This window comes from Antedon bifida, chromosome 1 (assembly GCF_963402885.1).
Source record: "Antedon bifida chromosome 1, ecAntBifi1.1, whole genome shotgun sequence".
In the NCBI taxonomy this organism is placed as follows: domain Eukaryota; kingdom Metazoa; phylum Echinodermata; class Crinoidea; order Comatulida; family Antedonidae; genus Antedon; species Antedon bifida.
The window spans coordinates 11,616,798-11,629,682 of record NC_136226.1 but is presented as its reverse complement, the minus strand read 5'-3'; the positions used below and the strand labels follow the sequence as shown (position 1 = coordinate 11,629,682).

General features: G+C 34.4%; 2 protein-coding genes and 1 long non-coding RNA gene across 3 annotated transcripts in view; 2 read left to right on the top strand and 1 right to left on the bottom strand.

Annotated features, from left to right (window-relative positions):
* Nucleotides 1-342: 342 nt before the first annotated feature.
* LOC144842214 (uncharacterized) lies at nucleotides 343-1,531 on the bottom strand. The gene is made up of 3 exons (XR_013612099.1): nucleotides 1,494-1,531; nucleotides 655-742; nucleotides 343-432 (listed from the first exon to the last, which is right to left on the bottom strand). It is a non-coding gene; the product is annotated as an uncharacterized LOC144842214 (long non-coding RNA).
* An 8,010-nt stretch (nucleotides 1,532-9,541) lies between these two features.
* Nucleotides 9,542-12,885, top strand: part of LOC144842112 (uncharacterized) — a 54,703-nt gene continuing 51,359 nt past the window's right edge. Inside the window, exon 1 of the mRNA XM_078698491.1 lies at nucleotides 9,542-9,558. The gene's annotated coding sequence lies outside the window, so the exon portion shown is untranslated. The remainder of the gene's footprint in view (nucleotides 9,559-12,885) is intronic.
* LOC144836116 (uncharacterized) lies at nucleotides 11,173-12,882 on the top strand. Its single transcript, XM_078691349.1, has 6 exons — nucleotides 11,173-11,216; nucleotides 11,349-11,427; nucleotides 11,651-11,719; nucleotides 11,951-12,055; nucleotides 12,213-12,302; nucleotides 12,684-12,882. Exons 2-6 carry the CDS (start codon nucleotides 11,364-11,366, stop codon nucleotides 12,698-12,700), a joined length of 345 nt encoding a protein of 114 aa, XP_078547475.1. The 5' UTR covers nucleotides 11,173-11,216; nucleotides 11,349-11,363; the 3' UTR covers nucleotides 12,701-12,882.

The window sequence follows — 12,885 nt, the reverse complement described above, 5'->3', positions numbered from 1 at the left end:
AGTAAGTACTATACTTAGTAAAAGGTATGGTGGTAATCATGATACTGGTTACTGTGTGCATATCTGGAGAATACTGGTGGTTATAATTGCTATGTTAATATAACTGCCAACCATGAATTGCATTTAGTTGTTAATTTCTCAAAATATCTCTTGTACGCAACGCAGTGACACATAGACGCAACGCAAGTGAGTTGACCAATCACAAGCGACGATGACCAAATGCGTCGTGATTATTTATTTTATATATTTAAAATTATTTACAGTGCGACTTGTTTTATGTGATGTAGGTCTAATTAAAGTTTAATCAATTCGAACAAATCGTACGTGAGGGAGGTTCAGGTGTTGTAGTTTCGGTGCATGTGTAACCCTAGTCTCCATGTTTAAGCTCATTACAAGTGAATTCACATGGATTTGAGTCGCATGGTTTTGAATCTATATAAAGGAAATTAAACAATTAAAACTACAAAAAAAATGAAACGGCATAGCTTGACAAATTATTGAACGTTGTTTGGAGTATCAACACTTACATATGAGGAAAGGTGATATTTAGTGGATGTGTATTTGTATATGTTATAAATGAGGGTTACCCTCTAAAAAAGAAAATGACATTTGACGTAGGCCTACAAAATGCAATAAAATGTCATAATTACTAACCCCCAGAAGCTTCTAACATTACGTTGTTTAAAAACAGAAATACGTACAAAACAATCAACATTCGAACCATCTTTTAAATGTTAAAAACCTGTTACAGATACAAAATACAGTAACGAATAATAAGCAACGTTTTATGCAACATCCCATCAAATGACGTGTGCGAAATAAACAATAAAATAAAAGAAATTAGGGAATTATTTTCTTAGAATTTATTGCTATCACAACCACCAGATCGTGGTCGCCTTGACTGTAGTCGTCACTATCATATCATAATACAGTTTTTCGTTTCTTCGTCACCATCGCGTGAGTGACCGAGCGGTTAAGACAGTGGAACCGTAATCCATAGCCATAACATCGGCAAGGGTTCGAGGTTCACTCGCTCCATGGTTCTGATGGTAGAACAAGTCTTCTCGGATAAGGACTATAAACCGTAGGTCCAGTGTACACATCTAGCTCATGTGCACTTTAAAGAACCTAGTACATCTTTCGAGATAAGTAGTGGGTTACCCTGGTGTACTAGTACACACACACACACACTGTCGTGGACAGACGTAATGGCACCGTAGTTGGCTGCCGATGACACGATGTGACCCTTAGGGGAGAAGAATGTTAATGAAAAGGTAACATCTCTGATCTTTATGAAAAAGCGCTATATAAGTGTTGTATTACATTACATCGCGTTACTCGATTCTCTGGACTGTATCTCCACATAATGCCTTGATTTGTCCAGTGTCGTAAGCATATTCTATAATAAATTGGTAGAAGATATGGCCTATGATGTTGTCTTCATTAACAAAAATGATTTGAATATGAAAGAGTAAATATAAAGTTTTACATACCTGATAAAAGAAAAGGTGTATGACAGGTGTATGTTAATAAATGTGTCTTTAACTGCGATTGATGCGTCGTTGCAGTGTTGTCATGTAACACGCCAATTAAAACAATTAATTATTCAGAGTTATTCAGTTTAAACTTTATTTCATAATCACTTTGTTACGGCGCTCAACAGTCATTAAAAATAAGCGTTTACATTAAAAAAACATGTTTGTCAAAGATGCATAATAATTATCATGTAAGTTCTAATTATCATAAATATTGAATAGTGTGTTATATGTTAATATGGCCACCTGTTTTATTGACAAAATAGGCATATGGTGAACTGTTTAAAAGTGTTGTTATTATCTATATATGAATTTGAAAAACAATGTTCAGTTTTGTTAATGCTTAGGCCTATATGATTATTATCTCATTAAATCAATTTTTGTTTGTATTGTAATTGTTGCTTACGGTATCAATAAAATTTCAACACCTACAATAATTAAAAATTTAGATTTATACATAAAATGATTATAGTGAGAGAAGCTATGCAGACACAGCATTCTCCTGCACTGACTACCCGTAAACCTGAGAATTATCCTACAAAGCAAATCGTTATTCCTGACGAACCGTATTATAAACCACATGATTGTAAGAATTCTCAAATTCCGTCCGCTGAAGCAATTGCTGGTGAAATTTCCAAGAGTATAGAAGGGAATCCTCGTAAGGGGAATCCCAATACTAAAGAAGGCGATGTTCAAACTGCATCATCAGCTTGTATTCCTGTTAATCCAATGAACACATTCGTGTCTGCTGTAAAGAACACAACTTGGTTATATCTCTGATTTGGAATACTTAGGTCATTACTCAGATACGTTTACTTATTTTAGTGATGCTCACAGTACCACAAGTTGGTTAGACCATGTTGTGAGCACTCATAGTTCCCATTCTCTGTTGTGTAATTTTATAGTTAATTATGATGTTATGTGTTTTGATCACTTTCCTATTTCGTTTGACTATTTAGGCATTGATATTTGTGATGATTGTAATGACAAGGGTGAAAATACGCATGAATCCTCAAAATTTATCAAAGTTAACTGGAATAATGTTAAGAGGGAGGATATAAACAATTTTAATGAGATAACTGAATCCTTACTTAGTAACCTTACTCTCAATTGCGATGGTTTACTTTGTAATGATTCCTCATGTAAAGATGAATGCCATTACAATGATATTAGTGATTTATATGACAATATTATTGAGTGTCTGAAAGTCAGTTCTAAATGGTGTTTTAAGTCGACTAAAAATCAAAAAGTCAATGTTGTCCCTGGGTGGAATAACCGAGTAGCTGGATTTCATAAACATGCCCGGGAAGCATTTTTGAAGTGGCGTGGGTTGGGTAAACCCAGATATGGCCACATCTATGAAAATCACTAGATCTAATTTCAAAAATGCCCTCAGAAAGTGTAAATCCAACGAAGAAATGCTAAGGGCGGACTCGATGGCCAAGTCTTTTGACGATAAGGACTATAATGGAGTTGTGGCTTGGTGGTTATGATGTTTGGCTACCACTCCAAGAGTCCTGGGTTCAAATCCTGTCACATGTCAGGAATTTTTCTAAGGACAAAATTACAACTCCACTCCCAAAGACTTGTAATAAGACTTTGTTTATGTAGAGCATCTTGTGTATATGTTTGTCTTGTGAACTTCTGAGGGTCCGTAATGATCAGCAAATGCTGGATGGATCACCCTCATTAAATATGGTCAAAACAAACAAACAAACAAATAATAGTTTCTGGGGTAAGGTTAAGAAAGCCAACTACGCCAATTCCCAGTCTAACATTATTGGTAGTGCTAAAGGGAAAAATGAAATTTGTGACTTATGGCGTCAACATTTCTCCGATTTATTTAATAGTATTGACTCATCTGAGCATAAGACTTTTGTTAATGAAACTCTTGAAAACTGTACAGACGGTGAAATTGATGTTTCACCCCATAATATTAAGCTATTAATTGACAAATTGCCCAATGCTAAAGCAGCGGGATATGATGGTCTATGCAATGAGCATTTCAAATTCGCTGCTGAGCGACTTAGTATTATTTTAGGTGTATGTTTTAAGGCTATGTTTGTTCACGGGTTTGTTCCAAGTAATCTCACAAAAGTCACGCTTGTGCCGGTAATTAAATCTAAATCAGGGAATATCACTGATAAAGGGAATTATCGGCCAATAGCTTTGGCATGTGTAGCTTCTAAACTTCTAGAATCTGTAATGATACAACATTGTGGTAATTCACTGGACTCCCATGACAACCAGTTTGCCTTCAAATCTGGTCACTCAACCGAATTGTTTATATTTGCTCTTAAACAGATTATCGAGCATTACAACAATCATGGTAGCCCAGTTTATTGCTGTTTCTTGGACGCTAGCAAAGCCTTTGATAAAGTGAACCACTGGACACTTTTCAAGACCCTAATTGACAGGGTACCCCTTCACCTATAGTTAAGATACTGAGGTCATGGTATAGGAATCAGGAATTTGTTGTCAGGTGGGGTAGTTCCGTTTCCGATTCTTTCACTGTTCGTAATGGGGTTCGCCAGGGAGGCGTTATGTCCCCTCTACTTTACAATGTGTACACTGATCCGTTAACTGTTGAACTGACTAAGTCAAAAGAAGGTTGTGAAATTAACAGTCTTAAACTGAATTGCCTAAGCTTTGCCGATGACTTGGTCCTTTTGGCTCCGTCAGTGACTGGCTTACAAAGCCTAATTGGACTCTGTGAAGGGTTTGCTAGTGACCATGATATTACTTTTAATGAAAACAAATCCAAATGCTTGCTATTTTGCCCGAAAGTCCGCAACCTCAAAGGTGTTCCACATATTACCTTAAATGGGGCACCTCTAATCGTTGATAATTCAATAACCTATCTTGGTCATGTGATCAGTAATAATCTGAGTGATGAAAGTGACATCAAACGTCAATATCGATCTATTTGCATTAGGGCCAACTCTCTAAATAGAAAGTTTGGAAAATGTTCTACTAACACTAAATGTTATCTATTTAAGAGTTACTGTGTCAGCATGTACTGTTCAACCTTATGGTGTAGATATAATAAGAGCACTCTGAGATCACTGAAAGCATGTTATAACAATGCCTTACGTTTTCTGCTGAAGCAGCCTAGACATTGTAGTGCAAGCATGATGTTTGTCTTAAATGACGTCCCATCCTTTGATGAGTTCATTAGAAAATCTGTTTTTAGTTTTAGTGTGAACGCAAGTAGTAATTCCTTGATCATGGCCATTAATCGCCACGTTCTTAATGTGTCAAGAATGCACATACAATGGAATGCTTTGTTGCATTGACTTTATATATTTACATATCTTTGTTTTTGTTCTATGAGCTGTTAGATTAAGATTTTTTTTTTCTCTTTTTTGCTATGGATATAATATTATGTCACCATGATATTCCGAAATAAAAAGATAAATGAAATGAAATAGGCCTATTAATAGACCATGGTAGCCCACACCCAGTGTCTGCTGCAGCATGTATAGATTTATTACTGATTGTTTTGCAAACGTTAATCCGAATAAATACGGTAATTATATATGTCATACCATTAGTTAAGCAAAACTTTAAGACATAACAAAGAACAAACGAATATCTTTTAAAATGTGCTTCGTAAGTAATTTACAACATAGATTAGAAGCACACTTTTGGGGTTAAAAATATAAATACCATGACTATAATATTATTATAAAAGATTAATCTTAAATGTCAAGACATTGGGCTGTTTAACTTGCTCGAAAAGTCACCCAATGCAAAATATGCACATTCACGTCCCTCCCATAATTATGTTCACACCACATTTACATAAAACGAGGAGTCAGCTAATATTAGTTAAAGGGCTTTTATGGTGGATTTTATTTATTTACAATGCAAGAGCGTTGCCGTATTGTTCCTCAACACTCTTGAGACATTCGATTTATATCAGCACATCCATGACCCAACTCACATCGCCAACCATACATTAGATTTACTTATCTCCCGCAAAGAATCTGACCTGCTTAGCAAAATACCCATCCAACATGGTATGCCTTCGGACCATCATGCCATTAAGTGTCAGGTTGACATCAATCGTCCTGGGCCCAGCATAACACAAGTAGTTTCACGAAATGTCAAAAACATAGACATCGTCAAATTCCAGTCAGATGTTCATGATTCTCTCTCACAATGTTCCCTGGCCTCTGACATTGATTCTATGGTGAAGGGGTATAATGTGTCGTTACAGAAAATATTAGATTCTCATTCTCCACCTATGCATCGCACTCTTGTGCTTCGCCCTCATGCACCCTGGTATACAGGTGAACATCATTCAATGAAGCAGGAGCGTTGACGTCTGGAGCGCAAGTGGCTGAAATCTGGTCTCATGGTAGACAAACAACTGTACCATAATCAGTGCACTAACTACAATGAACATCTTTTCAAGGCCAAGACGGAGTATCACAAAGATGAGGTATTAGGATGTGATCAACGCAAACCATAGTGTAGAATCTGCACTTCTTCTTGTGCATAATGATATTAGCATTGCACTTGACAACCATAATGAGGTTCTTATGGTCCTTTTGGACTTCAGTGCTGTTTTTGATACCATCAACCATAAGCAGTTATTACATCGGTATCTCTGGAATTGGTTTTAATTGGTTTGCATCATATCTAAATGATAGGTCCCGGTCCATTGTCATCAAGGATGTTTTGTCGAACCCGACTCTGCTTACAGTTGGTGTTCCACAAGGGTCTGTGGTTGGTCCTCTTCTGTTTATTTTATTTACCGCCCCACTACTTGACCTCATTGAATCTCACAATGTGAAGTGTATGGCGTATACTGATGACACTCAGCTTTATGTCACTTTCAACCCTAATCAGCGTGATTCTGCTGTCAGTAAACTTGAATCCTGTATTGCCGAAGTCAGAGCATGGTGTCAATCTAACAACCTGGTTATGAATGATGCTAAAACAGAACTTATTCATTTTTCTTCTCGTTTTAAGCCTGCGTGTTGGACTGCCTCTGTTAAGATTGGTAATTCTTTCATTCAACCTTCGTCATCCTGTAGAAACCTTGGAGTTGTCATGGATTCAACGCTTAGCATGTCCTATCAGGTACATAACATCTACAAAGCTGGGCTCCACGCTATTCGTAAAATTGGAAGCATTCAGAAGTACCTGGATTCAAGATCAACTGAGATTCTTGTTCACGGCTTTGTTACATCAATGCTAGACTGTTGTAACTCATTACTTTATATCTTACCAGCAAAAGATATCTCTAAAATTCAGCGACTCCAGAACACAGCTGCCCGATTGGTCGTTCAAAGCCCCATAAGGCAACATATCACACCTGTGCTGAGACAGCTTCATTGGCTTCCGGTAACACAAAGAATTACCTTCAAGATCCTGCTATTTGTTTTCAAAGCTCTTCATAATTCTTCATCTAAGTTCATTTCTGAACTTATTCAACCTTATGTTCCTAAGCGGTCTCTGAGATCTAGATCTGAGTCTCTTCTTGCCCATATATTTCATCCTTCCACTAAGTTTTATGGAAATCGTTCATTTTCTTCGGCATCCGTTTCTCTATGGAATGCGTTGCCTATTGGAATCCGTCAGGCTGCTTCCACCAGTGTCTTCAAATCTCTCCTCAAAACCCACCTTTTTAATTTGTAATTTTTCTAAATTTTCTGTCTTTGTAAGGCGCATTGAGGCTTTCAGCATAATGCGCTATATCAAGTACCAGTTATTATTATTATTATTAAGTGACCACCACAGGTTAGGTATAAAAGGACATGAGACTGTTTGTCCCTCGGAGGAAGTATACCGATTATGAGCGACTCAGTAGGCCTATAATATGCATAATATTTTATTTATTTATTTTCCACCCCTTTTTTTAGTATGTACTCAATATCATTTCTTTAGTTTCTTTTTTAACAGAGTATTAGGATTTTAATTCATTGGTTTTATAGAGCGCGTTCCAAATATTTGGTCTGTTAATGAATATGGATCTATGACTTTATTGCAAATCTGGAGAATGGTATGCACATTTTCGTTGAAATTCTGAGGGTTTTTTGCGCGTTCACTTTTTTTTACTTTGATCAAGGATTTCACACAATTAGGGAGGGGGTAATTGTCGAAGATGATATTGAGTCATGAAACATATTGCATGTAACTTATTGTTAACGGTTGGAGATAAACTGTTTTATACAGTACAGACAATTTCATTTGTGTACTTTAAAAATAATGTCTTATATTCATATTTCTTAGATTTCTCTCTGCGATGTTTCGATTGTCAATTATAATATTCATGTTTTTGTATGTAAACGTCGAATTATCTGGCGCACGTAAGCATATCGTAATTTCTTTACAAATGATTTACAGGTATTAAAGAGTTGTCAACTTTTTATATTCTGGCAATAAGGGACAATTTGCAAACATTTCAAGATAAGTTACAGATTACAAATATTACAGATTATTTTTTCCTCTATGGTCTGACTGAAGGTGCACCAGTGCGTCAGAGGCGGATCCAGAGATTTTTTGTAAACGGAGAGCGCATATATTACCTAGGCCAATAATAGTCTGTCGAAAATAGAAATAAAAAGTGGTTTGATAACGTAGTTTTAGGTTTCCTTGAAAATTAAATTTGTCAAATCTTACCAATTATACAAATATTTAGTTAATTTGTATTTGGATCGATGTAAATTAGTGTATTTCACATTTAATCTTATCTTTGTTACGACCCATGTTGGAATGATGACATGTGTTAGTTCAAGTTGAATGTACGGCTATAAGTAAGAATTTATTTCCTTAGATTAATCGTCCAAAGTTTGGTATGCATTTCTTGTCCCAAGTCGTCGTTCTGATTAATGTGATACTAAGGCCTCTTACCCCATTAATATTCACCATTGCTGACAGAAGACAAGTTACAAACGATACATTGATATTTTTGTATTACTATATACAGAGCCATGTCCTCCCCATTCCAATACATGTGAGACGTCGGAAGTATGTTACATGTCGAATGGAATTGTCGTATGTGAACCTGTTACCAGTATGTATATTGGTAAGTCGTCGTTCATATACCCAGGGAGGAGTGATTTTCATATTTAATTTCATTTTAATACAAACAATATGTTTCAATTCCAAATTTACAAACATTAACAGAAATTAAAAGATTCTATTAACCTAAATGCTATGTGTAATTACATAACAATTAGTGAGTAATGTAATTTTTAAATTGAAAATTGTCATTGAGTTGATGATAATGCACTCGCAGAGTATTTCACTGGTTTTGTTTTTATTACAGATTCATTTAATCGCAACATACACGACGTTAACAGGGCTAACGGATAATAAAACAGACGTTGTGAATAAGAAGTTATGAAATATGTCATAAGTTTAAGATATTTAGTAGGCCTACATAGACTAAGTTGTGCACATCACTCACATTTCCCGGATAGTAGGGACTAATACCGTAGCAAATCGGGATTTCAAGCAGAACTCACTGATTTTAATTACTGACATATAAATAATATATAATAAATCTAATAAAATAACAATATCAAAACTATATGTCATGGTTTTTCTTTCTTAAATTTCTATTAGCTCTCATCATCATAAACGATTATTACAAAATACGACTTGAAAACCTGAGTCAACTTAATTGTTTGAACTGTGTACTACAGAGTCACTCTTGTTTTTAAAAATATGTTTTTTTAATTACCTACAATCGAATTAAAGTGGGAAGCGCAAACATCATCGAGAAATTGATTGTCAGCATATCCTGTTTAGAGTCAACCTCTATAAAGAAGATTAAACAAAAAATAAAAGAAATAAAAAGAACGGGATGTAATTTATTTGGCGTTTCATTATTCTCATTGTAAAACAGATGCATGTATGTGTTGCTAATATTTCTATTATAACAGTTAATATTAATATATTTAAACTTATGCGTGATGAGATAATAAATACCAGTTTACATGGTCCACACCTTTTAGTCTACGGAGAGCTTGCGTAACGATACAAATTACCTGTATTAACGACTAAGGTGAGTAAACATTCTATTCAGATCTAATTAACAGTTTACATATTTACATTATTCCATGTTTTCAATATTGTTGTATTTGTGATCCATATTGTCATCGTTCTTAACTTTTAAAATATTTGTTTTTCTTCACTTACTCCTCTTAATATAGACTTCTTTCTGCAAGATATTTCGATTGTCAATTATTTTTAACTTTTAAAATATTTGTTTTTCTTCACTTACTCCTCTTAATATAGATTTTTTTCAGCAAGATGTTTCGATTGTCAATTATTCATAACTTTTAAAATATTTGTTTTTCTTCACGTACTCCTCATAATATAGACTTCTTTCTGCAAGATATTTCGATTGTCAATTATTTTTAACTTTTAAAATATTTGTTTTTCTTCACTTACTCCTCTTAATATAGACTTTTTTCAGCAAGATGTTTCGATTGTCAATTATTCATAACTTTTAAAATATTTGTTTTTCTTCACGTACTCCTCATAATATAGACTTCTTTCTGCAAGATATTTCGATTGTCAATTATTTTTAACTTTTAAAATATTTGTTTTTCTTCACTTACTCCTCTTAATATAGACTTTTTTCAGCAAGATGTTTCGATTGTCAATTATTCTTAACTTTTAAAATATTTGTTTTTCTTCACGTACTCCTCATAATATAGACTTCTTTCTGCAAGATGTTTCGATTGTCAATTATTCATAACTTTTAAAATATTTGTTTTTCTTCACTTACTCCTCTTAATATAGACTTTTTTCTGCAAGATGTTTCGATTGTCAATTATTCTCTTCATGTTTTTGTATGTAACCGTCGAGTTGTCTAGCGCAGGTTAGTGAGACCGATACCTAATTATAGTCCAATGAATATTATTATCTTTTTTAAATTTAATATGTGCACTATCCTAAATGTCTACTAATTCCATGACATTCTCAGGATGTTATACACAGTTGACGACGTATCACAATTAGTGGCTCTGTAGCCATTCATTATACTAAATACCTAAGTTTTGCCAATTGCATTTGGATTGATGAAATTGTATTTCACATTTACTTTTCTTTTAAAACCATTTTGGAGTGACCATGGAATAACATACAGTATTGAAACTTTACTATAGTCGTAGATCTCGAATAATGCGATGTTTTATGATGCATTTTAATTACAATTGTAACCCACGATTAGTCTACAGTAACAAGGATATAAAGACACACAGTTTTGATATTTCAATATTATGCTTTATTAATGCTGATTTTATCTTTTTTATTCGCAGACGATCCATGTCATCCCAATCCATGTAAAGAAAACGGAATGTGTGTATTCGCTGGAAATATTACATGTATTTATTTTCCGGTCGGTAAGTTGTCGTTGTCACCATTAACAGGGGACAAAGTTGTCCCACATTTACGATATGTTGATAATGGAATATTCTAGTTCTAAATTCATTGATGTTGATTTCATCTTTTTGTTAATCGCAGAACCAGAACCTGTAATATTCTCATTGTAAAACAGATGCATGTATGTATTGCTAATCTTTCTATTATAACAGTTAATATTAATATATTTAAACTTATGCGTGATGAGATAATAAAATACCAGTTTATGTTCCACACCTTTTAGTCTACGTAGAGCTTACACAACGATACAAATTACCTGCATTAACGATTAAGGTGAGTAAACATTCTTTTCAGATCTAATTAACAGTATACATATTTCCATTACTTAATGTTTTCAATATTGTTGTATTTGTGATCCATATTGTCATCATATTTGTTTTTCTTCACTTACTCCTCTTAATATAGACTTCTTTATGCAAGATGTTTCGATTGTCAATTATTCTATTCATGTTTTTGTATGTAACCGTCGAGTTGTCTAGCGCAGGTTAGTGAGAGTTACATTTAAATCGTATTCTGGCAATTTAGACATAATCTACCAAAAGCTGAGCTTCAGTCAAGATGATTTACTGATATTATTATACCTATATATTTGGCCTACCTGGTCCAACTACTGTATAAACCGAAGGTTTGGTATAATAATAATAATATTAATTTGTATTTGGATCAAGTAATATTTCACATTTTAAATTATACCTTTGTATCTCTAGCCAATCCATGTGATTACAGTGCATGTGGAGGTACCGTGTGTCTGTCTGAAGATGGAAAAGCTAAATGTAGTAAGTCTTTACAATGATTAATCGTGTAGTCATATCTTGTAACCCATCCGCGGCCGGCCGTAAACGCACTACGTCAATTTTTCTTTTTCGACCTTGATGGGAGCAAACATTGCTTTTCGCTAATCATGTAGGGGCCTAATAAAGGATGAACCAGCATTAATCATATCTTTGATTATCTTGTTAATAAAAGTTCTGTTATTATGATTTTTATCTATGTTTTATTCTTATTAGTCGACAATCCATGTGATGGGGACGGTTGTATTGAATTAAGAGGGGGCTCAGTAGTATGTCTGTTCATAAATGATAGAACTCGATGTCAATCGATTATGCCTGATGGTAAGTCGTTATAATGGTAATGAATATGCCTATCTAATAATATAGCCACCATCAATAGTCCCCTCGTCAATGACAGGAGACACAGATTGTCGCACTCTTATAACGTTGATATTTTTTGGATAGTTCTAGCTTAATTGTGCCGACTTTTTTTTCATAGGAGCTCCATGTAAGAAAGACCCATGTGGGCAAATGTGTTATTGTTGTTATTACGAAGTTACTAGATCTTATATCTGTCGGGCACTTGGAAGTAAGTTGTTCATATGATTGAGATATTGATTTAGGCAACCATCACGGACTCGATAATTTTGTTTCATTGATTTTAGCCATCATAAAGTGGAACATCTCCATTAAGGGACAGGGAACATGTTATGGTTGTCATGTCACAAAACACTAACACCAACAACAATTCAGGGGACATTCCTCATTAAGGATGCAGTTTTTTAGTCCCAAAGATAAGTCTATTTACCCGTGGTGACTGCATAAAATAGTCTAATAAGCTTTTAAAGGTAAGTTCAGCAACCTGAGTGGCATGGAGTTTATTGGTGGATGATAGATTGAAACTTGTAGAAAGAGTTATCTGTAGCATATGGACTGCCAAGTGAATACATTGATTCGGTTCTTATTACAGTGTTTGCCGGACCATAACAGGGCTGATGGATCATAACAATAGACGATGCTAAGAAGTAGAAAATAGATTATTATTTAGCATGTAGGCTTAAGTTTTCCGGATGTAATTTTTGGCTTCAATTTTTGGCCAAATAATTTGCTTTATAACATTGATTAAATGTAATTTAGATACATGGATGTCTACAATAAAAATGTCTCAAATA